Below are 22,505 nucleotides of genomic sequence, written 5' to 3'. Positions count from 1 at the left end.
CTTTGTTGAAAAAAAATCAAACACAAGAAACTAAGAGAATCAAACAACAGCTACGGTAAACCTACCTAAACACAACATAACTGGTTATCCCAGTTGACAGTCGGCAAAAAATATGCTACCCCTACAACTGTGCCCCTCTCCTCAAACCCAACACAGGCAGTTAAACAGATTCACTAGCACGTCCTCATTTTAGGTTTGACAGCGTTTTAGTAGTTAAAGGTGAATGCTTGGGCATGAATTGAGCTGCGGTTTGGGGAAGGCCTTGAAGGGGACTGGCGACGGCTCCCAGGCCTGGCAGATCCCCGTGTACTCAATAGGAGTGAAGAAGTTAAAGTTGAGAACAAGGAGGGAGGGAGGGTGGGGAACGTAAATGAGAATGAACAGCTTGCAGAACTGGGGGAACCAATATAGATGACAACCGGAAGGAGCGTGTTTGGAGGCATGGTCCTGAAATTCCGATACATAATCTCCAAAACAAAAGTTAAGATTGCTGAAATGGAATAATTCAAAAAGTATAAATAAAGGGATGAAACAATAATTAGCAGATTACACATGATGTACTTAACTGACAAAGACAATGTTGGTGCTGTTAGATGAATTCAAGGCCAGAAAAGCTTCCTGCAAATCTCAGACAAAGCACACTATTTCAGCTGCTTTAGCCTGCCCACAGTTACAAGCTGCTTTGCAACCCAGCTCCTTTGCATGCTCTGCCTGAATTCAGTGTCCTGTCTGCTTTCCACCAATGCAAATGAAAAGAATAGAGCCATGCAGACACATATAAACTATGTTGTCTGTATAAAGGTCCTATCTGAAATGCGACTGTGGCGTAATTAATTACCATTCACGAAGAAGCTGTTATCATAAACACCAACATGCCATGTGCAAATTGCAGAGGCACCTTTTCAGGGACTGGCAGGTGGATCAGAGCAGCATGGAAGCCGTGTGAGTTACATCCTCTCAGGCCAGCTTAATTAACAGTGCCATCTATTTCCTCATCTATCTTCCACATGGGAAAGTGGCTTCCACTGTGCTGTTGGGAAAAGGATTTGTGGTCAATACACTTGGCATTAATCTGCAGTGCTTTAAGAAAGGAAGGAAAGCATATGAATTCGTACTTGAGCAGGAATACATTGAAAGACATACAATTTTCATCAATAGGTAAACATCCTGATAATATGTTGGTCTAACTCTGATTTGCTCTACGTTAACTGATGTGCAAATCTTGAGATATTCATAGGAACATTTATAGGAGTATATTTCATAATGTAATCATTATACCTAGCTTCATATCCATTATTTAAGGGAAATAAACATTTATGATCTAGTCGTGCCACAGTTTTGCCTTTTGCTGCTTGAAGAAACCATCACAGCAACACTATCACTCCACGCACAGAAAAGCACAGAAATGCACCAGCAATACCCTCGTCGCAAACATTCTGTGCAGATCAGCAGTAGCACTGCTTTGACATTGTACAGCTGAAGAGTGTGTGATATGAAGAGTGACCTGAGTGTGTGGAGGGTAAACGGAGTGACTCCCTGGGGCTGCGACGTGTTCTCTCTAGCCCTCTTTTAGAGTTCAGACAAGTCCCACGATGCTGGGAGATTAATGAAGCTGCACTGGCACTATGATCCCAACAGGACGTCCACACACACGCACACACACAGTCATCGGCGTACATGCACACACACTGTTCATCTCAGATTATGACAGTTTTCTAGTACCCACCCTGATATGAGCTTTACAGGTTGCACTGAGGATGGTACTCAGGTTGTGAAAAGGTTAAATGTTGTCATATAGAATCCTGCGCTTATTCAGTCAACAAAATACAAGAAAAATCTCATCAGCATGTGCAGATGTAACAATAGACTTCAATAGAATCACCTAAATAAAATCCGGTAGAAGATTTACCTTTAAGTAAGATGTGTCTTATACTAATGGAAACATCTAACCATGCATCCTGCCTATTGGTCACTAATGCTACTTCAAAAATGCATCATTAGAAATGCTTAAAAAAAAGGCATCAGCAAATTTTTGCTCCTCGGACGAGAGAGGCCTGGTTGAGTCGCTATCCTCTGGTCTGGCGATGATACAAGCAAGCTGCACCAAAACTCAGAGTCAGGAGGATGTCGCATTAACACATGGACCACTCTCACACCTGCAGTCAGCTCCGCTGTCTTACACACTGCTGCACTGCCCCTTAGAGGTCAGAAATGGGTACTACTTGTTCATTCCATGCAGGCATTTCAGTCTGGACAAGAGGGCTGGACTAATCAAATTCAGCTGGCACTGTCATCCATATAATCATATTTTGTATGTAATTTAAGACATTTAATTTATGTATGTATAGCTATGATAAGAAATGTACATACACCCATCATGGACAAATGTGTGCATATAGATTCAAATATATACATATAGAAACCTGAATCTTTTAATAAGTGTTGCTGAAGGTCCTACACTGTATTTTCACTTGAAAGGACTATTAACTTCTCGTTAGTGATCATGATGGACTACAACTGGTAGTTTCTCGTTGCAGCATAAAAAGGATTTGTTTCACAGTAGTCATCGGACTGATCAATACTCAGAACAATGAGAAAGTCCAAGGAACTCTGTGAAAATCTGAAAAGGAGGACTGCAGATTTACACAAGTTGGGAAGGTCTCTTGGAGACATTTCTAAACAACTGTATCTCATTACAAGTTATTCTGATGTGTCAACTCACAAGATTAGAGGAAACTGGTTAGGATGTTCAGGAACAACTTAGAAACTGCGTAGGCTCAAGCCTTAATTTTGGAACTGCTGGAACATCAATGTCATTGTCCATAATGAAGTCAGTTCTCCATCATCAAGGGCTGAGAGGGTGCCGACCAAGACAGAAGCTTCTGCTCCAAAACTGACATCATCAAGCCCAGCTGAAATTTGCAGCTGCCCACATGGATAGGACTTTTATGGAGAAAGGTCTTATGCTCAGATAAGACAAGTTGGCAACAAATACAAGAGGTGTACTTGGAGGAGTAAAGGCAAGGCTTTGGTAGCATCGTGCTTTTGGTCTGTTTTGCTGCCAGTAGTACTGGTACATTTAACAAAGTGGATGAAATAATGAACAAGGACAAATACATATTTCTACGCAAGTCAAAATTTACTAACTGGAAACTTTGACTTGGTGATGGCAATTGTTTTTCCTTTTTTCTGTGCTGGAAACGAGCTTCCATAGATGTCAGTAGCTTTCACAAAACAGAAGTATTTGATTCTGTGGCAATAAAATAATCTACTGGCTTTGTAATTTCATTCATTCATTATGTCCCATTAACCAAGAATGTCCATTACTGCCATTCAGTCATAACATCATTCTCCTTATATACAGCATTAATCAAGGAAATAAATCATTCATACATCTAATGACTGTCAGCGGTTTAGTTGTGTAGGTGTAGTCACCATGTTATCCATCTCCAGTTCTTTCTTCTGGTCAACTTGACATGTTTCCTTTCGAATCTGGTCAGCATGCCTGCTCTGCTGCAGTCATTCCACCTCTGCCATCACTGCAGAGTAGGATTCATGGTGAAAGACTATCTGCCTAATCTGAGGGTTCCAGACGGAAAGAAAAGCTATACTGATGCCAGAACCTATTATTTTAAAGCACTGGTGCCACTATGGGACTGATCATCCTACAGGAGGATGCTGTTCTCTTCACTATCATTGTAAAAATGACAAAAAATATCTTTGATGACAACTGCAGCAAAAACAATAAAAAGAGTGAGTCTCACAAAATGTTAAAAAAAAATTAAGACAGTACGAGGTCCAGAAAGCAGCATGTGATATGTTCCTTTATAGTGACAGCATTGCGCAGGAGTCCGGTGGTTTGCTGCTGGAAGTCATGCTTTAAATTGCTTGGCATCAACACTTAGTGAAAGCTCACTGCCACACTGACCATCCAAATGAGTCCTATGGTAATGTGAGCACTGCAGTCGGTGATGATCCTGAGGTCAGATGCCAATGCAAATGAATACCTAGCATTCTACAGCCATCAACACCAGGGTCATCTGGGAAAGGAAAATACAACACAGGATACAAAACTATGCTATGCAGTTCAACTTCAATTCAGTTTTATTTAAATAGCACCAAATCACAACAACAGTCACCTCAAGGTGCTTTATGTTGTAAGGCAAGAGAAACCCCAACAATCAAATAACCTCCTTTGAGCAAGCGCTTGGTGACAGTGGGAAGGAGAAACTCTTTTTTAATAGGAAGAAATCTCCAGCAGAACCAGGCTCGGGGAGGGGTGGCCATCTGATTCTCAAACCACAAACTGATAGGTTTTGTAGTAGAATATATACTGTGATCGCCACAGCAGCTGTTTATACCTAGATGTCAGAACTAGGGTTGCCAACTCCCTGAAAAATAAATAACACCTTGTGGCCAGGGCCGGGCAACCCAGTTGTCTTCACCCTCCCCAGTGTGGTAGTTGTTTTTTTTGTGTGTGAAATTATTTTTTAACCATTTGACTTGAATTTGATTTAAGCAGATGCATATTCTTTGTGATATGACCATATGGGAAACAAATGATCATTTAGCCATTTATTTTTAGCTCAAAATAACATTAACACAGTAAAACAGGTCTCTTTCTTAAACAGAAGCCTGTCATGCTTAACTTTTGAGAATATAAGTAAATCTTTCTTTAAAAGAACTCTGTCCTGCTTAACTTAAAATTATATAAATTAATAGAAAACAATAGAACAAAATCATTCTTGTAACTGTGCACATTTAGTGCATTTAGTACAATTGGCTTCAGTTGAGGTATTATTTCAGCTTTTCTAATGCTAATCAGCTGCTCCTGTTTGTAAACCCGCTTGTTCCCATGATTACGCATCTTAACTCATCATCATTATTAATCTATTACTTTTATGTATTAGTCATCTATTTGTTGTAATCATCTATCCTTGCAGTTGTTTATTACACAAAATAAATTATATTATCACACTTCTGGCCACATAGCGCTGATATTCACTGCACATGCCCATATTAACCTTAACCAGAGGGTTTAAAAAAAACAAACCAATGTTTACATACCATATCTGCTTCTGCCGGCCTGGTGGACAAGAAATTGGTTAAGAGTTCCCCGAGCTTTCACGCCCCTCATGTTCTTCATGTGCTCACCACTAGAAGCATGCCTATGGAAAAAGTGCGCCGGCACACAGTGCAGTGCGCTTTATAGATGTTATCGTGCACTTTTCCAGCCAGGTGTTTTCCTTTTCCCAGTCTTCCCTGTACTTTTGCAGCCTATTTTTCTTTCTCTGAGCGAACAAACATTGCTGCTCTAATGCTGGGCTCACACTGTGCGATTTTTGGCCCATTTTGAGCCGATTTTTGAGTCGTGCGACCGATTTGGTGATCGGACCGATTTTGGCCTTCATCGTGCGTCGTGTAGTATACGTGGGGTAACGAGAAGTGATTAACACCTCACGACCAGCTCCCGATCATCAATCGCTCGTGAGGGTCTCACCACAGGCGCTCACACTGCTCACGTGCAAACACGTAACCGTCGGTGAAAAAGACGGAGCAGCACGGCTGTGCAGCGTGTGATCTGGACACAAGCGATGGAGGCACAACTTGTAGAACTTTGGAAAGCTCATCCGAGCTTTTTCGATGTGGCATCACAAAATTATCACAACCACAACAACCGTGAAAATAGTTGGATGGACATCGCTGCTCAATCACAGCTGCCTGATCATGTTTTTCATTAGCAATTTAGCAAAGTTGATGGTGGTGGTGGTGTGTCTGTGTGAGTGAAAGACAGAGAGGGAGAGAGCGACAGATTTTCTGTTATAACCTTCATTTTATGGAGGCACAGTGTGAGCACTCAGGTCGCATCAGAGCATCGGGCGGTATAGTGTGAGACCTGCATCGTGACCTACCAACTTCTAACCCTGCGAGTCAATCGTGCAGTTTGAAAATCGCACAGTGTGAGCCCAGCTTTAGGTGTACTGTCGTTCGAGACTTGCACCGCAGTGTCGGCGTTTGTTTCCCTGTTGGCCATGCTTCTTGTTGTGGTCATCTGTTGTCTTCCGGTATTTTCTCCGTAAGCGACCTTTCCTCGACCAATGAGATGAGCGGTAATCTGAATTGTTATACTCGAATTGTCATAAGTGTGCTGTCAGCTCATTGGTCACAAAGCAGGAGAGGGGCTGGGAATTATGTTTCCCAACAAAGCCTTAATTCCATTAAAAGTTATAGACTACTTTAGATTCTCACTGTATTACGGGACAAAGTGCGTCCCTTATTCGCTCAATACGGGACGTGTACTTTTGTTTCGAAATACGGGACGATTCCGTTTTTTAAGGGATGGTTGGCAACCCTAGTCAGAACCAAGAGGAATCAATTTACTTCAACTGAGAAGAGCAAACTTACAAAAAGGACAAGAAAAAAGTTTTTTTTAGAAGAAGGAAGGTTTCAGGAAGAACAGCTGCACGTACCACCAGAGATGGGCAGTAACGCGTTACTTAAGTTTCGAGTAACGAGTAAAGTAAGGGATTACTAAAAAACGGTAATAAAATTAACGTTACTTTCCCGTAGGAACGCTGCGTTACTGCGTTACTAAAACCGTGATTTTTTTGCGAGAAAGTCTCATGACAGTGACATAAGCAAGTGCGACGTTCCTGACAACAGCTGTGGTCAATGGTGCAGATCAACAATGGATAATATATCGAGTGCGGGAGCGAGTATGAGCTGCAGCGTTTAAAGCGTGGAAGTACTGACCTTATTTTGAGTTTGATTCCGTAAAAAGTGACAAAAACATTAGTGTCCGTTGTGCGTGGGAAGAAAACGTCTTTTTACAGCGGAAAAAACCCCTAAACTTCCAAGCAAGCACGAGTGCGCTACAACGTAATGGGAAACAGAGAACTGAGCGCTGTGGCACACCTGCACCAGGGTAAACCTCCGCCTACCCTACTCCTGCTTTACAGGTGAAAATAGAGCAAAAGTCTTTGACTTTATTTATTTTCTGCTGTGTTTTATTTGCATCTATTTGAAAGAGTGAGTGTAAACACAAAAAAAAAATAATTTTATGTGCTGGAATGTGCAGAAAATAGGTTTAAATATTAAACAAATTTCTTCCAGTCAGAGAATGCTGCATATAATTAAATTTTTGCTTGATGCATAAAGTTAAAATATTAAAACTAATAAAACAAGTTTTAAAAAAGGACTTTTCCATTTGATTACATTTTGTATGATGGATTATGCAGAAAAAGTAGAATTGGGCTGAAAGAGCCATCACTTTATCACCTCTTCAGGTTGTAAATCGTGTTTTTAACAAGTAACTAAGTAATTAATTACTTTTGAAAATAAGTAATCAGTAAAGTAACAGGATTACTTTTTGGGGGAAGTAATCAGTAATTTGTTACTGATTGCTTTTTTCAAGTAACTTGACCAACACTGCGTACCACCATACTGATCACAGCCATGCGTAGTATATTGGATGGATTAAAGACAGAGCTGTTTGAAGAGCTAAAATGCAGTTCAGGGATGGGAAGACTATAGATGAGGCGTGATTGTGAACAGATCGGAGAAGAGATCCTTCTCTCTCACTGCTATCCTTGTCTCACTTTCAGAAGCAAAGACAGCTGGTATTTAGAGAAGCAGCCCTAAAACCCCCATAGGGTGCCAATATAGTTATTTTTGAATTTCCTGTTCTGTTCTCTCAAAGTCAGTGGACTTTATGGATTTTCCATTAGATGCCTAACATAAAGTCTGCAATTAACATAAGCTTTAGACATGTTCAAGTTGTGTTGTTCTAAAACTTAAAATATTTTAATTAAATATCCCACTTGGGAATTCAGAGAAAGTGAATAAACAAGACAACAGAAATTTGTGGGGACATTCGGTTCTGTGGTGTCCAAAACAGGAGCTTAGTGGTGATGGCAAAGTCATGTGACTGACCTAAATGATTCTGCCCTCATCAGTTCAAATCCAAGATATTTCCACCATGACCACAAATGGAGATTAAAGAATTTGATATTTGGCATATCAGTCATTAAACAATTAATTTCAAAAATAAAGTTTAAATGTCAAGACTGAGTGCACTTATTTTTTTTATACATTTACTTGAATCTCAGTCTCACTGTGTAGCCTTTCCTTTATAGCTGTGAGAAAATCTTTGGAAAGCAGAATCACTGAGCTGTTTGAAGGTCTGTTTCTAAATCGCAGTCACTCTGAAAAGGTGTAGCACGGCCAAACCACTTGAGAAACCTGTTGATTTAATTTCCAGACGGTGAAAAAGCAGTCACTAAGTAGCTTCTTGATTCCACCGTAGCAGTTGACAGTGCTCTACCCAGGCCCTGCAACAGCAAAGTGGCCTGTCTGATATGAGGGGCAGTTTAAAGGGAAGTGGCACCTGCCAGGGTAAAAGACCTTACCTGTACAATTTTCTCAGGTAGAGAAATTATGGATGGCATGCATGCATTCTGGAAAGATGATGCCAGTATGTGCATGAAACCAGCAGCCAGATACTAATCAGTACCAATCTTTTGTTCACATCGGATTCTCTTTCTTGCTTTTGTTCAAAGGAACTCCTTACTTTTGACTCCCGCGTGCTAGCCAGATGTCTTGGGTGTCTGAATTGCTTTATACAAATCATATTTATTCCTTCAAACCAAATTTTTATGGCAAGAGAAATGCATCATCTTCTCTTGGTGAACGATGCACAGCAGTACAAACACGAGCAAAAGTCTCAAGTCTATGCTCATTTCTTCAAAACAGTGTTGTGAAAACATTTGTTCCATTTCTTTAGTTGAAGCTATGAAAAATGCCAAAGTTTGACATAAAATTGTATTTTATATCCCAGCATGGTGTGTAGTGTGTTCTTAAAAAAAATTGAGGAAAATTTGAAGTATCAGGACTAAACATTATCAGCAGCTGAATATAAATTCATGTCCTTAAGAAACAGGAAAGAAATCCAGCAAAGACCTGACACAGGACCTGAGAGATGCCTCCGGACTTTCAGCTGTCTGAGTGTCTACAGCTATCTGTGAAACACGGTGGAGGTTCTGTCAGGGCTGCATGTCAGCAGTGGTGTTGCAGATCTTGTCAAAATTTCTGAATTAATAATTTATCAAAGTACCATCAGATATTGATCCACCATGCAATATCATCTGGAAAACATGATTGGCAAAAGCTTCATTTTCCAGCACAACAATGATCCCAAACCAAAATGCCAATGCAGTAAAATCATACTTGGATAGAGAATCACACAGTGGAGCACTATCAGTCATGGATCGGCCTCCCTGAGCCCAGACCTCAACATTATTGAAGCAGTGTGGGATCATGTTGACAGAGAACAGAACAAAAGGCAGAAACATCCAAAGAAGAGCTTTGAATGTCCTTCAAGAAGCCTGGAGAACTATTCCTGAAGACGACTTAAAGACATGAAAAGAAAGCTGCCTAAGAGAGTTCAGACTGTGCTGAAGAATAAAGGTGGTCCCACCAAATATTGACTTTCAGGTTATTACTGTATAAACTCTGTTTTTTCCTTACATGCTGCCACATATTATACACAAGACCTTATATCTTACGCTATTAACTTATACCTAATATGCGATGTTTGGTACTCAAAGCTGTGGGCAAGCTCTGCACCGTCACCACCTCTGTGCTACAGGTGCACTGAAATGATCAACTTGAGAGAGCTCACATCTTCCACAAACAAAAAACCACCATGATACACTTTCCCACTTAAACAGCATGAATTTGAAACAGCAAGTGAAATTTATTTAAATTAAATAAAATCTTGTACATTTCACAGCTATAGGGGCCTACATAGTAAGCAAAATAAAGTCTACTCTTTGTCCATGTGCAGAACTACACCACAGGGTAGCTCCAAAACAGTCTGTCATCATTTGAATATAGGAGAGGGAGTTTGCTTGGTGGAAGAAGATGGCCATAGCCAGATCCTACTCCCCAAAAGACTGGATGATGTAAAAAAAAAAAAAAAGACGGGAAAAAAAGGTTATGTGTGGCTTCTGGTAGTGCTTTCATGCTGATTCCTTCCAGCTGTAGACATCCACCTTTAAAATACAACATATTTTTCACCATATCACCATGCTTTAAAGGCAATTAGCCAAAGTTCCTTGTAATGAACACATAAAGACTGATTTCATTATATTGTAGTGATACTTTACGGTAAATCGTTTGTTCCTCTCCAAAATGAGCACATAAGCTTTTGTAATGAAACTTATCAGCTGCTGATATTAATGCAATCTACTTTGGAAATGTCTCTCAGCATGTGTGGCATCATATCCTGTAGATCTTGCAGTCTGCTCCAATGATAGATGGCTGTCACAGACTTAAGAGAGTACGGCCTGTGCAGTCTTGATCCCAACTAGGTTGTCTGCACTGACAGACCTTCTCATGGCCGATTTACTCAAATCCTTATACTTGTCCTCACATAGCCTGGAGATAGCCTACAAAAAAGAGAAAGATAAAAACAATAATAATCAGAAGAAGTTTCAAACTGTTATGACAGAACAAGCAGAGCAGCCACAGCATAACAAGTTCTACCAACACTTACTTTATCAGTTCAGCAGTCGGAATATATACATTTCCAAACTGCAAAATAAAATCAGCCCTGGAAAATTACTCACCTCGAGTTTTTGGGCCCGCTTGGTACTGAGTGGCTCCAGAGGGAAACTGAGGTTGTTGTCATCAGCCAGTGAGCGCAGGTCAAAGTAGTACTTGGCGTAGACGCTGGCTGGGACATTAATGTTGAACTGGAGCAGCTCCAAAAAGTGACGCTCCATCTCATTCCTGCAAAACAGTTTGGAAAGGTTCACGAGCTTTTTTTAAAAAACAAAAGGTCCTTTCCAGGCTGCAGGAACCTTTTGAGGGCTTTCCTAGAACTCTTGGAGGTGGTCCCCACTTTCCGTGTGTTTGCACTGTGTGAACTAGAAACTACGCTACTTAAAAAAATTAAAGGAACACTTTGAAAATGCATCAATCTCAATGGGGGGAAAAAGCACGTCTGGATATCTATACTCTTATGCACTGGTATTCAGAAAATAAAACCACAATGCCACTATGATGGAAATTAAAATAATCAACCTACAGAGGGCTAAATTCAAAGTGAAAATGAAACAGGGAGTCAAGTGAATGTGCGGGCCAGGCAATGGTATCAATTCCTTTAACCTCCAAGAACTACTTGCATACTCTTGCCACATGAGGCACTGTTGTGCACCAGGAGGAACCCAGTACTCACTGCAACAGCGTAGGGTCTGTCAATGGGTCCAAGGATACCTAATGGTAGTCAGGGTGTTGTTGCCTAGCCTGTAGGGCTCTGTGCGTTCCTCCATGGATATGCCTCCACAGACTCTCACTGACCCACTACCAAACCAGTCATGCTGAACAATGTTACAGGCAGCAGAATTTTCTCCACAGCTTCTCCAGACCCTTTCACATCTGTCACACGTGCTCAGGGGGAACCTGCTCTCGTCTGTGAAAAGCACAGGGCGCCAGTAATGGACCTGCTAATTTCTGGTACTCTATGGCAAATGCTAATCGGGCTTCACAGTGCCGGGCAGAGATCACAGGGCCCACTAGAGGATGTCAGGCCCTCAGGCCACCCTCATTAAGTCTATTTATGATGGTCTGGTCAGAGACACTGACACGAGTGGCCTGCTGGAGGTCATTTTGTAGATCTGGCAGTGCTATACAAAAACTACTGTAATACTTACATGTCCTCCACGGTGATATCTTTGAGGATCTGGCAGTAATCGACATTCCACACAGCCTGATCATCCCAGACCTTGGAGGCCAGTAAGATGGCACCAAGAACAATGCGCTTCCAGTTACAAGGACAAATGTCCATCTCAGCATACGTTAACAGCCTTTCCAGATACACCTAAGGTAGAAGGAACCCATCCATTCACACAAGCAGAAAGGGTGATAGTTCTCAATACTTGCATCATTCAACACTCTCTGCAGTGTGGTGGATGTTTGAACTTACCAGAGTGACGATGGCGCACTCGGCGGTGAGCTGAGCAGAGCTGAAGAGCGTTCTTATGAAGCGGTAGATGAGTTTGTGTTCCGGGTCAACCACAGAGTAGTCATCTGGAACCTTTTCTCGCTGTTGGGCAGAAGGTCATCATCAGCGGTCCACTAATATAGCAAATATCACTGCTTGGTGTAATCAACCACCTCAACTCACCGACAGTGGGTGCTTCTTCTCGTCGAATATATCCAGCGAGCGGTTTGAATCTCTGTAGATGCAACAAGCCACTGTTAAATATACGTGATATGTAACTTCTCATGGTTTGAAACTACCATTGCTTATTCACTGGGGTTTCTTGGTGTTAGATATCACAACAGTTATTTATCTTTCGTTGAGTTCTACAAATACTTTGTATATTACAACCATTGATGTGCAAATTAACAAACATTTTGTTTCCTATATTATTAAGTATCTGACTCACTGATGTCCAAAAAACTAATTTGGCCACCTGCTGTGAAAAAATATTTGCCCCCTTCCTGATTTCTTAGTTTTTTTTGTTGTGTATTTGTCACACTTAAATGTTTCAGATAATCAAACAAATTTTAATGTTAAAGATAATAAGTGCATTTAACATCTAGTTTTTACGGTAAATGAAAAAAGTTAATACAAACCTACCTGGTCCTATGTTAAAAAGGAATTGACCCCTAAACCTAGTAAGTGGTTGTGTCACTCTTGCCAAAAGAATGGGAATCAAGTGTTTCTGAGAACTGTGGAGGAATTTTGCTCCACTTTTCTTTGTACAGTTGTTTTAATTCAGTCACACTGGAGGGTCTTCTAGCATGAACGGCCTGTTTAAGGTTGCGCCAAAGTAGCGCCATCTGATTTAAATCAGCATTTCGATTAAGCCGCTGAAAGCCTTTCTTTTTTTTTTTTTTGACGCATTCACAGGTGAACACGCTGGTGTTTCTGATCATTGTCCTGCTGTATAACCCAAGTGCTCTTGAGCTTCAGGCCATGAACTTGTGGTTGGACATCCACCTTCAGGATTTTCTGCTAGAGAACAGAATTCATGGTTCCATCAATTACAGCAAGTCGTCCTGAAACAGCAAAGCAGCCTTTAGATGTTGTTCTGAGGTTTTTTGTGACCCAAAAGTGAAACTGTCGCTGTGCTCTTGGAGTCATTTGGATAGGCCGGTCACTCCTGGGAGGGTTCACCACTGTTCCAAGTTTTCTTCATTTTTGGATAATGGCTCTCACTGTGGATCCAATCCATGTTCTGTGGATCAAGTGGGGCCAATTACTTTTTTCCACACAGGATGAGGACGAAGTAGGCTTGGACAACTTTTTTGCCTTAATAAATAAAGTCATTTAAAAACTGTTTGTTTGTATTTACTCAGGCTATGTTGGTCTATTATTCAAATTAGTTTGATGATCTGTAACATGTAAGTTTGACCAATATGCAAAAAACTAAGAAATCAGAAAAGGGCAAATACTTCTTCACCACATTGTATCTATTCTTTGAGTTGCCACCACCAAGTCAAGTCAGAGTTTTATGACTCTGGCCATAAAACTCAAAAACCATACTTGACCTAAATTAGGCAAAGTTGCATCCTTGGATCACTTCCAAGAACATGACTTTAAGGAAAGTAGCTCCTACTTTCCTTAAAGTCATGTTTTGACAGTTACTATATTTAAAATGCAAATAAATTGCATTTCAAACTGAGATGATGCAAACAGAGAACTCAATTTTCAACCTATTATGTGCAGACATGAGATGAAAAAAACTTAATTTTTTTTTTAAAAAAAAGCAATCACAACCTCTCTTTTTATTATTTTATTTTTTTTGCAATTCTGACCTGACGCAAGCCACCTTCTGGTTTGTTTGTCAATCAGAGCTAAATTGCCAGGTCTCTCTTGGAAATGAGATTTTTAATCTCAATGAGATTTTTTACCTGGATAAATAAAGGACTAATAAAAATTAAAAATCTCTGGCTCTCATTACCAGTGATGATCTTAAAAAGCTGTACCCATCTGGCACTTAAGTTGATATCCACCTTCTGCATACGTCTGTCATTCATGCATGATGTATTTAGCAGTAAAACAAGGCAAGTAGCATTTCCTATAGGACTTAGATGAAGTAATTAAAAATTAGCCTAAGTACTAAAAGCAGTCTTTCTTACAAACTTGATGACTAATGTTTGTAAATATCTAAGTACTGGTTACAACAATGAAGAAAACGTTGCACTACCAAGAGACAATACTTCTGACGTTTCCTACCTGTTTTTTATGTGGTAGTATATGGCCAGTGCAACACTGCAAGAGACAGAAATCAACAAAGAATAAAACACTAGAGCTGGATTTTCCCTTTTACAGCTTTTTATTTTTACTTCTACTTTACAAATAGATATTTAGATCTTTTCAACTGCAGCTATTTGGTGACTTTAAATGTTACCTGCAGTTCAGGACAAACAAACAGAAACATTTTGCAAATAATTAAACAGTAGACTGACAACATGTCAGTAACATAATTGTGTATAACAAGAGGATCTTAAAGGGGACGGAGTTTCTCAGAAGTAAAGATGGGCCAAGGTTTAGTAATCTCAAAAAAGCCTATGTACAAATTGGGGAACAAATTCATGCACAGATGAGGAGACTTTGAATATCTAATAATATTCAGTACATAGTGAGATTAAACAATTCACAGAACTGGAAGAAATATCTGTGCACAAAGGACAAGGCTAAAAATCAGTGCCTATGATCTTCAGGTGGCACTGCATTAAAAACAGGAGTATCTATCAGTGCCTACTGAATTGGTAGCTTGGACATCTGGAAAAGCATCATCAATGCTGAAACGCATATGAAGGCTTTAGAGCAAGATATGCTGCCGTGCAGAGAGCTTCTTCAAGGAGGTTTTTGCATATTTCAGTAAAACAGTGCTAAACCACATACTGCATGTATTACAAGAGCATGACTTCCTGGTAAAGAAGTCCAGATGCTGAACTTTTCACCAGCTGAAAGCAGCAGCTAGAATCTTATATCAGGACATCATTCCTCTCCCAAATGTCCAGCAAAGCTCTCTTTTTAGTTTCCACACTTTTATTAAAAGAAGATGGGATGCTACACAGCGTTAAACGTGGCCATGATGCTGCCATCAAATTCAAAATAAACATCTGATAAGTTTAAAATGTTTTAAAGTGAGTCAAAACTGTGTTTGTGGAATTTGCAAACCATTGAACTTGTTTTTTATTCACACTTTACACAGCGTCCCAACTTCTTTTGTACTTGCGCTTGCAGCAGTACTGAGGTGAGGGCGGTCACTTACCATTTAATAGTGCTCTTGAGATTGGGCTGGCTGACGGTGCTGTCATCGAGGAATATGGTTGAACACGAGCTGTACTTTTTAGAAAGGAGTCCCGGGGACATCTGGCATCGAAAGCATGTTTAGAGACAGAATGAAGGGGAAAACGGGTTATAGAAACACATTCAACCCCAGAGAAATGAGATGTATGACTGTGAATCATTTCAGCAACAAAAAGACCCACGAAGAACACGCAGAGCCGTAACTTACGTGATTCATGTAGTTGCTTTTCCTTTTCTCGCGGACTGAAATTGGATAAAAAACAAAATCAAAGAGATGTAGGAGTTTCAGAAGAGAATGGGGTAAAGTATTAAAGCACCAGAGAAATACTGACCATCTGTCTGAGACTTGTTGAGGAATAGAGTGCTTGCTCTGGGGTGGTCGGATGGGTTGGCCTCTTGGGCCAGCTCTGTAGAAGGAAAGTGTTAGAAGTCTTCATATAAGACTACAGTGTTTGTCTAGGAGCTGCCACGCTGCTGCTGATTTAATGCTAAACAGCTCTTAAAGCATGTAAAACATTTAAACTGAATCACTTGCAGTAAACCCGCACCAGGACAGGACAACATCACTGCATGCAATCACATCTCCAAAAATAGCAAACTAATCTTCACACACCATCTGGAAGCTCCCTGTCGCTGATGTGCTGCAGGTATGTCCCAGTGTCCTCGCTCACATCTTCAGTAGTGGTGATGGGACACTCCTCCAGCTCCACCTCTCTCCTGTGGATCTTGGGGCTCTCTCCAGGAGAGATGCAGCAGGACACCGAACCTCCCATCGCTGACCTGCAAAAGTCCTGCAACAGCCAGCACCGCTTTCCATACAATTGAGGAGGGACCACCTGCTAGTCTGGCAATTCTGAAGCTGCAGGAAGGTCTGCAAGATCTTTAAGCCAAACCTTACAAGGGGTTGTTAGGAAAAATACATAAAACACTAGTTTTGCTCTGCCTTGGCGAGATCGGGTTCAATCACAACCTGGAAGTGTTCGGATTATTTGAAAATGTGCGTGTTGTGGACCAGCACAGCCCTTGTGTTTTTGCTGCAAAGTGAACGATCTCGCTTCAGAGCAGAACGGGATCTATGCAAGGACAGCCAAGTAAGTATCTGCGGTATGTGCAGGACGGCTGACATATTCAGGGTGTGTGCGCAACCCACGGATGGCGCACTTTAATATGAACTGCGTGCGTGGGCTGCATGGTTTGGGGCTGAGAATAACTGCTACCAAGTCATTTTACGGAAAACAGTCTAATGAGACGAAGTCAGGCGTTCCTCTGCCTCCCTCCATGGCTAGCCGGCTAACGCTAGCTTCCGCACCTCAATCCACTGCTGGCTCCTCCAGCAGCGTGACTCAATCCATTTTCACTGCGGCTCAAGTCTGTGTCACCGCTGCAGCCCTTTCAGCGACAGCACCGGGCGAATTCACCAGCCGGAAGGGTTTTTAGAGGAAACGGGGAAAGTGAACGGCCAGCGGGTATCAAAGCGGTGGCCGGAGGTGGCGTTCATCTCGTCGCACTAGCGGGACACAAGCTTTAGATGTCAAAGCGACCGTAGCAGGTAAGTTCAGAGGTAATTTCCTGCTTAAGGTTTTCAAAGTAAATGTCCGCTGGTGGAAACGCCAAGACCACGTGTGAAACTAAAAAAAAAAAAGAACAGATAAAAATAACTAATAAAATATTTATTAAAACTATTTAATCTATCTTCCTAAAATAAAAGTGTAAGCTGTTGAACTAAAAATAAAATAAAAAACTTAGTGAAAAGAAAACTGATTTGTTGTTCACATAAATAAAAACGTTAATGCTGAACACTCTTTCTTAACAGACACCTATAAAAGATAATAAGTCTTAAAATAATTTAAGCAACAGCCCAACATTTCAATACAGTTTTCATACGTTTCTCTTGTTTTATCTATTTATTTTTATTTTAGATTTATTTCCAAATCTTTGCTCAAAAACACCATGTATGTAATAATTCAACAACCTTTTCAACAACTAGGTTTTCATTTTTGTCTAATTTACTCAGCCAAGGGATGTTTTAGTATTTTTTGTGCATCAGTTATTTTCAGTATTATCAATAGATAGCTGCCATGGACCTGTAGCTGCAATAGATGCCATTGGTGGCAGGTTCTTACTAAGAAAATATCCACCACTGTGCAGCCTTTTCATATTCGATGAAAATGTGTATTTTTTTTTTTCTTTTTTATTTCTTATGTCTATACTCTCAGCACAGAGTGAGTCTCTTCACGCAGCTCAAAAACCCTTTATTTGCAGTACACCGGAAGCTACATCGCTGCTATGTGTTGCTACCTTTACAGACCTGCGGGGTTTTTTTCAGACCACGCCCCCTCCTAGCTAAAACACAACCCCGTTAAGAAAATCTTGCAGACACGCCCATCGCAAAGACTTACTCTTTTCCCATTGGTCACTTTTAGCTGGGCTGTTAAGTGATTGGCTAAATTTGTTCGTTGACGTCAACACGGGTTGCCTTCTTCAGTTGCCTGAAAGCGAATCGGTCTCTCGCGCTTCAGTATTTATTAAAGAAAACAAGCCAACTATCAACGCTAAAAGTTGGTTCATATACCCTAAGAACATTCTTTAACAAACGAATTAAATAATAGCTATATAATAACTCCAGAAGATGGCGGAAACGAATCAATGAGCCAGCCGAGGGAAAGCGTCGAAGAAGAAGGAGGAGCGCACTGCGCATGTGTAAACGAGTGTGGTTTTATTTATTTCAAACATGGCTCTCGTTCCCTATGTAGAAAACCCATTGCCTGCGCTTTCCAAACTCCACAATTCATCAGCACAGTTTAGGTTTGCCAACCGCGACCTCCGACTCGCTCAGGACTGGAAAAAGCTCGGTGTGGCGGCAGTTGTGTGGGATGCGGTACGTTACAACAGTGGCAGCAGTGCTTAGCTTCAATAATTCCTCCATGTTTCATTAGATTTATACATTACTATTGCATTTGTGTTACTGCCCAGGCGGTGGTCATGTGTATGTACTTGGAGCTGGGAAGAGTGGAGCTAAAGGGGAAGAAAGCAATTGAATTGGGAGCTGGCACTGGTCTGGTGGGCATTGTAGCAGCTCTGCTAGGTGAGTGCATAATTACTAACCACCAAAAACTGGAGGTGGTCGGATCACTCCAAACATCAGTAGTATCAGTACCAATGCTGCTATTGGTATCAGATCGATACTAGCCCAAAAGGATCAGCACTTTGGTTTCAAACCTTTAAGTTCAGTATGTACACAAAAGAACTGTGTTAAATAATTAATATAAAATAATGAAAAATATACACACATATATAACACATTAAAACAACAGAAGTTGACCCAAGGTGCTTTAGAGACAGGCTCATTTGGATTCCTTGTCTCCAAAACTAGTCGTGTGTGTGATACCAAATAAATACAGGGCCAATGCTGAAGACACCAATGCTGACACTTTTAACCTGTGGAGGCAGCATATAAAGGTCAGAGCAGTGTCATTATTTATGATAAATTGTCATCAATTAGTAAATTCTGATCACATTTTAATGATCACTAAATCACTGAAATTTTTGCTTTCCACAATAATGAGTTAACACAAAAAACACACCTTTCAGCAGTTTGTGTATTTTGAAACTGTGTTTTTTGGAGACCTTGAATTTAAATATGCATGTGTTAAAACACTGTAGGTCAGCTTCAGTTGTTTAAATGTGCTGCAACAGGCTATTATCACAGAGACGTCACAGTATGTATCGATCCTATTGGGCTAGTATTGAAGGATATTAATACCATCGATATTTGGATTAATCTGCCCACCTTTATCCAAAAACTGAAGGTGTTTTTTGTTGTGTTAACTCATTATTGTGGAAAATTAAAATCAAATTGATTTTGTGGTCATTAAAATTTGTTCAGGATTCATCATGACACACTACTCTCCGCTACATAATCTCCCTTCATAGGTTTAAAGTATCCATATTGATATCAGCAATACTGGCCCTGTATTTACTGTGTATCAGACCGATACCAAAATTTGCAGTATCTCATAGCACTATCAAAAACCCTTGAGAGTGTGGCGGGTGAACAAGGAAAGCTGTGATAGTCCTACTCTAACCCTTCCCTAGGTGCCAGAGTGACCATCACTGACAGAGAGCCTGCGCTGGACTTCCTCTCTGCTAACGTGAAAGCAAACCTGCCCCCAGATTCCCAACAATCAGTGGTGGTCTCTGAGTTGACCTGGGGCGAGGGCCTCGAGCGATACCCAGCTGGAGGGTTTGATGTGGTTCTGGGTGCGGATATCATTTACCTGGAGGACACATTTTTGCCTCTGCTGGAAACGCTGGAGCACCTGAGCTCAGACGCCACTGTGGTGTTACTGGCCTGCAAGCTCCGCTATGAGCGAGACACGAACTTCCTAGGCATGCTTAAGCAGCACTTCACCGTCGAAGAAGTCCACTACGACAAACAAAGAGACATACACCTATACAAAGCTTGCAAACTGACACGGAAGAGAGACTTGTGACCATTTGTTCGTTTTAATATATGAAATAAAATGTTTTAAAATCAGATTACCAGAAACACATTTATTAACAGCTGCCAAAAGTGTCATATCTGAATAGCTCTAACGTAATGCACTGTATTATTATACAAGTTGTTGCTGACATTTAGAAATAGTGAATACAAAAAAAATAAATGAGAAGCAACATAAAAAGCATACTATATCATGACTATACATAATACCTAAAGAATACAATATGGCATCCCATTATCACAAAAATATTTTCTTTTAGAACCACCAACACCACCTGATCTTACAGTCATTTCACAAAGTGGGTGCAGTTGAGTTGTATCTGGTGAGCTTTGATGCTCCATTTACAAAAAAAAAAAAGAAGTGATCAAACACATTGATGCAACAACATTTGATTAACTGCAGATGAGTGGTAGATTTACCCAGAAAGCGGTGAAATGCTGAAGGATTGTAAATGCAAAGAAAGTGCACATGCTAGCTCATATTACTATAAACAGAATTAAGAGACGGCGACCGAGGCCTCAGAGGGGCCCGGTATGGCAAATTTCCCCCCTCTGATGTAATTCCATGATTCCAGTGCTTTATCCACTTGTCTCTGAATTCTGCTTAAAAACTCTTTCATTGCATAACAAGTAAGGCTCATTAAGTTTTTGGTTATTGTTCAAAAATAATCCATGAGTCTATGGAGAGAGAGAAAAAAGAAAAAGGTTTTGCTTACAGTATATAATCTCTGATAAACGTGCAGCAGCTTATTTATCCGTTATTCCCACTTCCTGTACTGTCGAAGGCCTATTTTGCCTTTGTTTGTTTTTACCACCAAAATCTGGTAATTAACAGGACACCATTCCGCAATTTTCCACTTAATGTCTCTGAAGCTTTAAAAAAAATGAAGACAAAAAGTCTCCCCCCCCCCCCCAACTTCACTGCTGCCCAACTTTTACCATCTCCTCACTGTGCTGCAGTTAACATGAAAAAAACCATTTTACAACTAAATGGTTAGTTTTTTTTGTTCACGTTGTATAAAAGCAAAAATATACTTGGGTAAAACAAAGAAAAAAGGAACATGGCATTGTAGAAGCACAATCTAATTCAGAACAAACCAAAACACACATCTTAAAAGATAAAAACGTCCAAGACACAGGCCACCTATAAGTATAAGCATTAATAAGTAACAGATGTTAATTCGAAAGTTACAGATAGAAATGTTTCACGTGAAGTTATACTCTCCGAAAGGGAAAAGAAAAGAAAAAAGTTCCATCATCATTATCGGTGGTGCTTGCGGTCAGTTCCCCCATTGCTGGTGATGTTGCCCGGGTAGTCCGGGCACCAGTGACTGGAATGCTTCCCTTCGGTGGTGTCCTTGGCGAGAACAGCTAGTTTCCCTGCTCTGTCACCTTGCCACGCAGACCCTGTTTAAGTTGCAGTCTCCTCCACGTTCACTGTGAGCACCGCCTCATCCTTTTAATGGGGGAAAACTGGTGGTTGATTTCAAATTGCTCAAATGGGATGGGGGTTTTAAATTGCCTAAATGGGACAAGGTTTCAATTTACCAAAGTGGGATGGGGCTTTTGTTTTGTTTTTTTATACCTGGTGAGTCACGTTCACACATTTTTCAGCAGTTTTTAAAAAGAAAGCAGAAGAGTAGAAAAGAGGAGGGCGCATCCAGATGCATGGCTCTGTGCTGAGTCTCTGTACACAAGTGCTGGGGATCACCTGTCAAGCCACCGGCAGGTGTATTCTACTCTGATTTGTGGCAGTACAAGTCTTTGAGGGCTTTCAGTTCCTCGATGAGGGTTTTGTTCTGGTTTTCCAGCACGGCCACGCGGTTCTCCAGACACTTCACGTACTCTTTCTTCTTCCGACGGCACTCGCGGGCTGCCTCCCTGTGAGACAAGAGGATGCGGGTACATGAAGGTACAGCACATCAGCTTGACACCTACAGAAGCAATTGAGTACGAGTTACTAATTAACCTCGCCATACCTGTTTTTCATCAGTCGGACCTCCCGTTTGCGTGTGACTTCCTCAGTGGCTCCTGATCCGCTGATTGTGGGTGGAGTTGCCATGACCACCCCAGGAGTGATGGTGCTGGTGGGGGCTGTGCGGATTTGATAGGCCTGGACATCACCAGAAGCAGCTGGTGAACAAAGATAGACAAACAGTCAGTGCTTCATTCAGCAAAGCTTTACAAATCGTGTAGGTTTTGTGGAACTTCACTTCTAAACACTGTGGAAACCATTTTCCCACCTTGCACGACCACCTGGTTACTGGGCACGAGGATCTGCTGCCCGTCACTGGTCTGAGCATACTGCAGGATGGTGGCACCAGGCTGGGCTGCAGCAGTGTTGGCCATGGTGAGCGTCTGCAGGCCATCCGTGCCATTATTGGCCAGCTGAATGGCTCCACCCTGGGTAATGGCAACTGCAGAAGAATAAAATTGTGCATTAGGACTTTTAACCAATTGCTTTCTGTGTTGTTCTCCTCCATCCAATACTGTAAACATTACTGGATCATCGCATGTCTCAACTCTGTATATTTTTATATATTTATTGTTTACTCTATTTAATTTGTAAAATATGTGTACACACACACACACACACACACACACACACACACACACAGAAAAATATTTAGTATACACATCCAGAAATGCATATACTATTATATATTGTACATA

At 41.0% G+C, this 22,505-nt stretch overlaps 3 protein-coding genes across 4 annotated transcripts in view; 1 reads left to right on the top strand and 2 right to left on the bottom strand.

Moving 5' to 3' along the window:
- Nucleotides 1–9,455: 9,455 nt before the first annotated feature.
- On the bottom strand, nt 9,456–16,899 carry LOC102296244 (cyclin-Y-like protein 1). The gene is made up of 10 exons (XM_005920207.2): nt 15,945–16,899; nt 15,664–15,738; nt 15,540–15,574; nt 15,294–15,394; nt 14,249–14,284; nt 12,188–12,239; nt 11,987–12,106; nt 11,715–11,881; nt 10,629–10,791; nt 9,456–10,448 (listed from the first exon to the last, which is right to left on the bottom strand). The coding sequence occupies exons 1-10, from the start codon at nt 16,102–16,104 to the stop codon at nt 10,332–10,334; spliced, it is 1,026 nt and encodes a 341-aa protein (XP_005920269.1). The 5' UTR covers nt 16,105–16,899; the 3' UTR covers nt 9,456–10,331.
- A 401-nt stretch (nt 16,900–17,300) lies between these two features.
- On the top strand, nt 17,301–19,870 carry mettl21a (methyltransferase 21A, HSPA lysine). The gene is made up of 3 exons (XM_005920204.3): nt 17,301–18,209; nt 18,305–18,416; nt 19,427–19,870. Exons 1-3 carry the CDS (start codon nt 18,063–18,065, stop codon nt 19,822–19,824), a joined length of 657 nt encoding a protein of 218 aa, XP_005920266.1. The 5' UTR covers nt 17,301–18,062; the 3' UTR covers nt 19,825–19,870.
- A 296-nt stretch (nt 19,871–20,166) lies between these two features.
- The window catches only part of LOC102295734 (cyclic AMP-responsive element-binding protein 1), an 8,697-nt gene continuing 6,358 nt past the window's right edge, over nt 20,167–22,505 (bottom strand). For both annotated transcript variants that reach the window (XM_005920205.3, XM_014332988.2), the window contains exons 6-8: nt 22,076–22,249; nt 21,812–21,965; nt 20,167–21,713 (exon numbers count right to left, since the gene is read on the bottom strand). In XM_005920205.3, coding sequence (XP_005920267.1) covers nt 21,569–21,713; nt 21,812–21,965; nt 22,076–22,249 — 473 coding nt within the window. In that variant the 3' untranslated portion in view covers nt 20,167–21,568. The remainder of the gene's footprint in view (nt 21,714–21,811; nt 21,966–22,075; nt 22,250–22,505) is intronic.

The sequence above is a fragment of the Haplochromis burtoni genome, unplaced genomic scaffold, assembly GCF_018398535.1.
Source record: "Haplochromis burtoni strain Fernald_Lab_line unplaced genomic scaffold, NCSU_Asbu1 Contig_38, whole genome shotgun sequence".
Classification (NCBI taxonomy): Eukaryota; Metazoa; Chordata; class Actinopteri; order Cichliformes; family Cichlidae; genus Haplochromis; species Haplochromis burtoni.
Note: the sequence above shows the minus strand (reverse complement) of the source record. Positions and strands in the feature narration are given on the sequence as shown.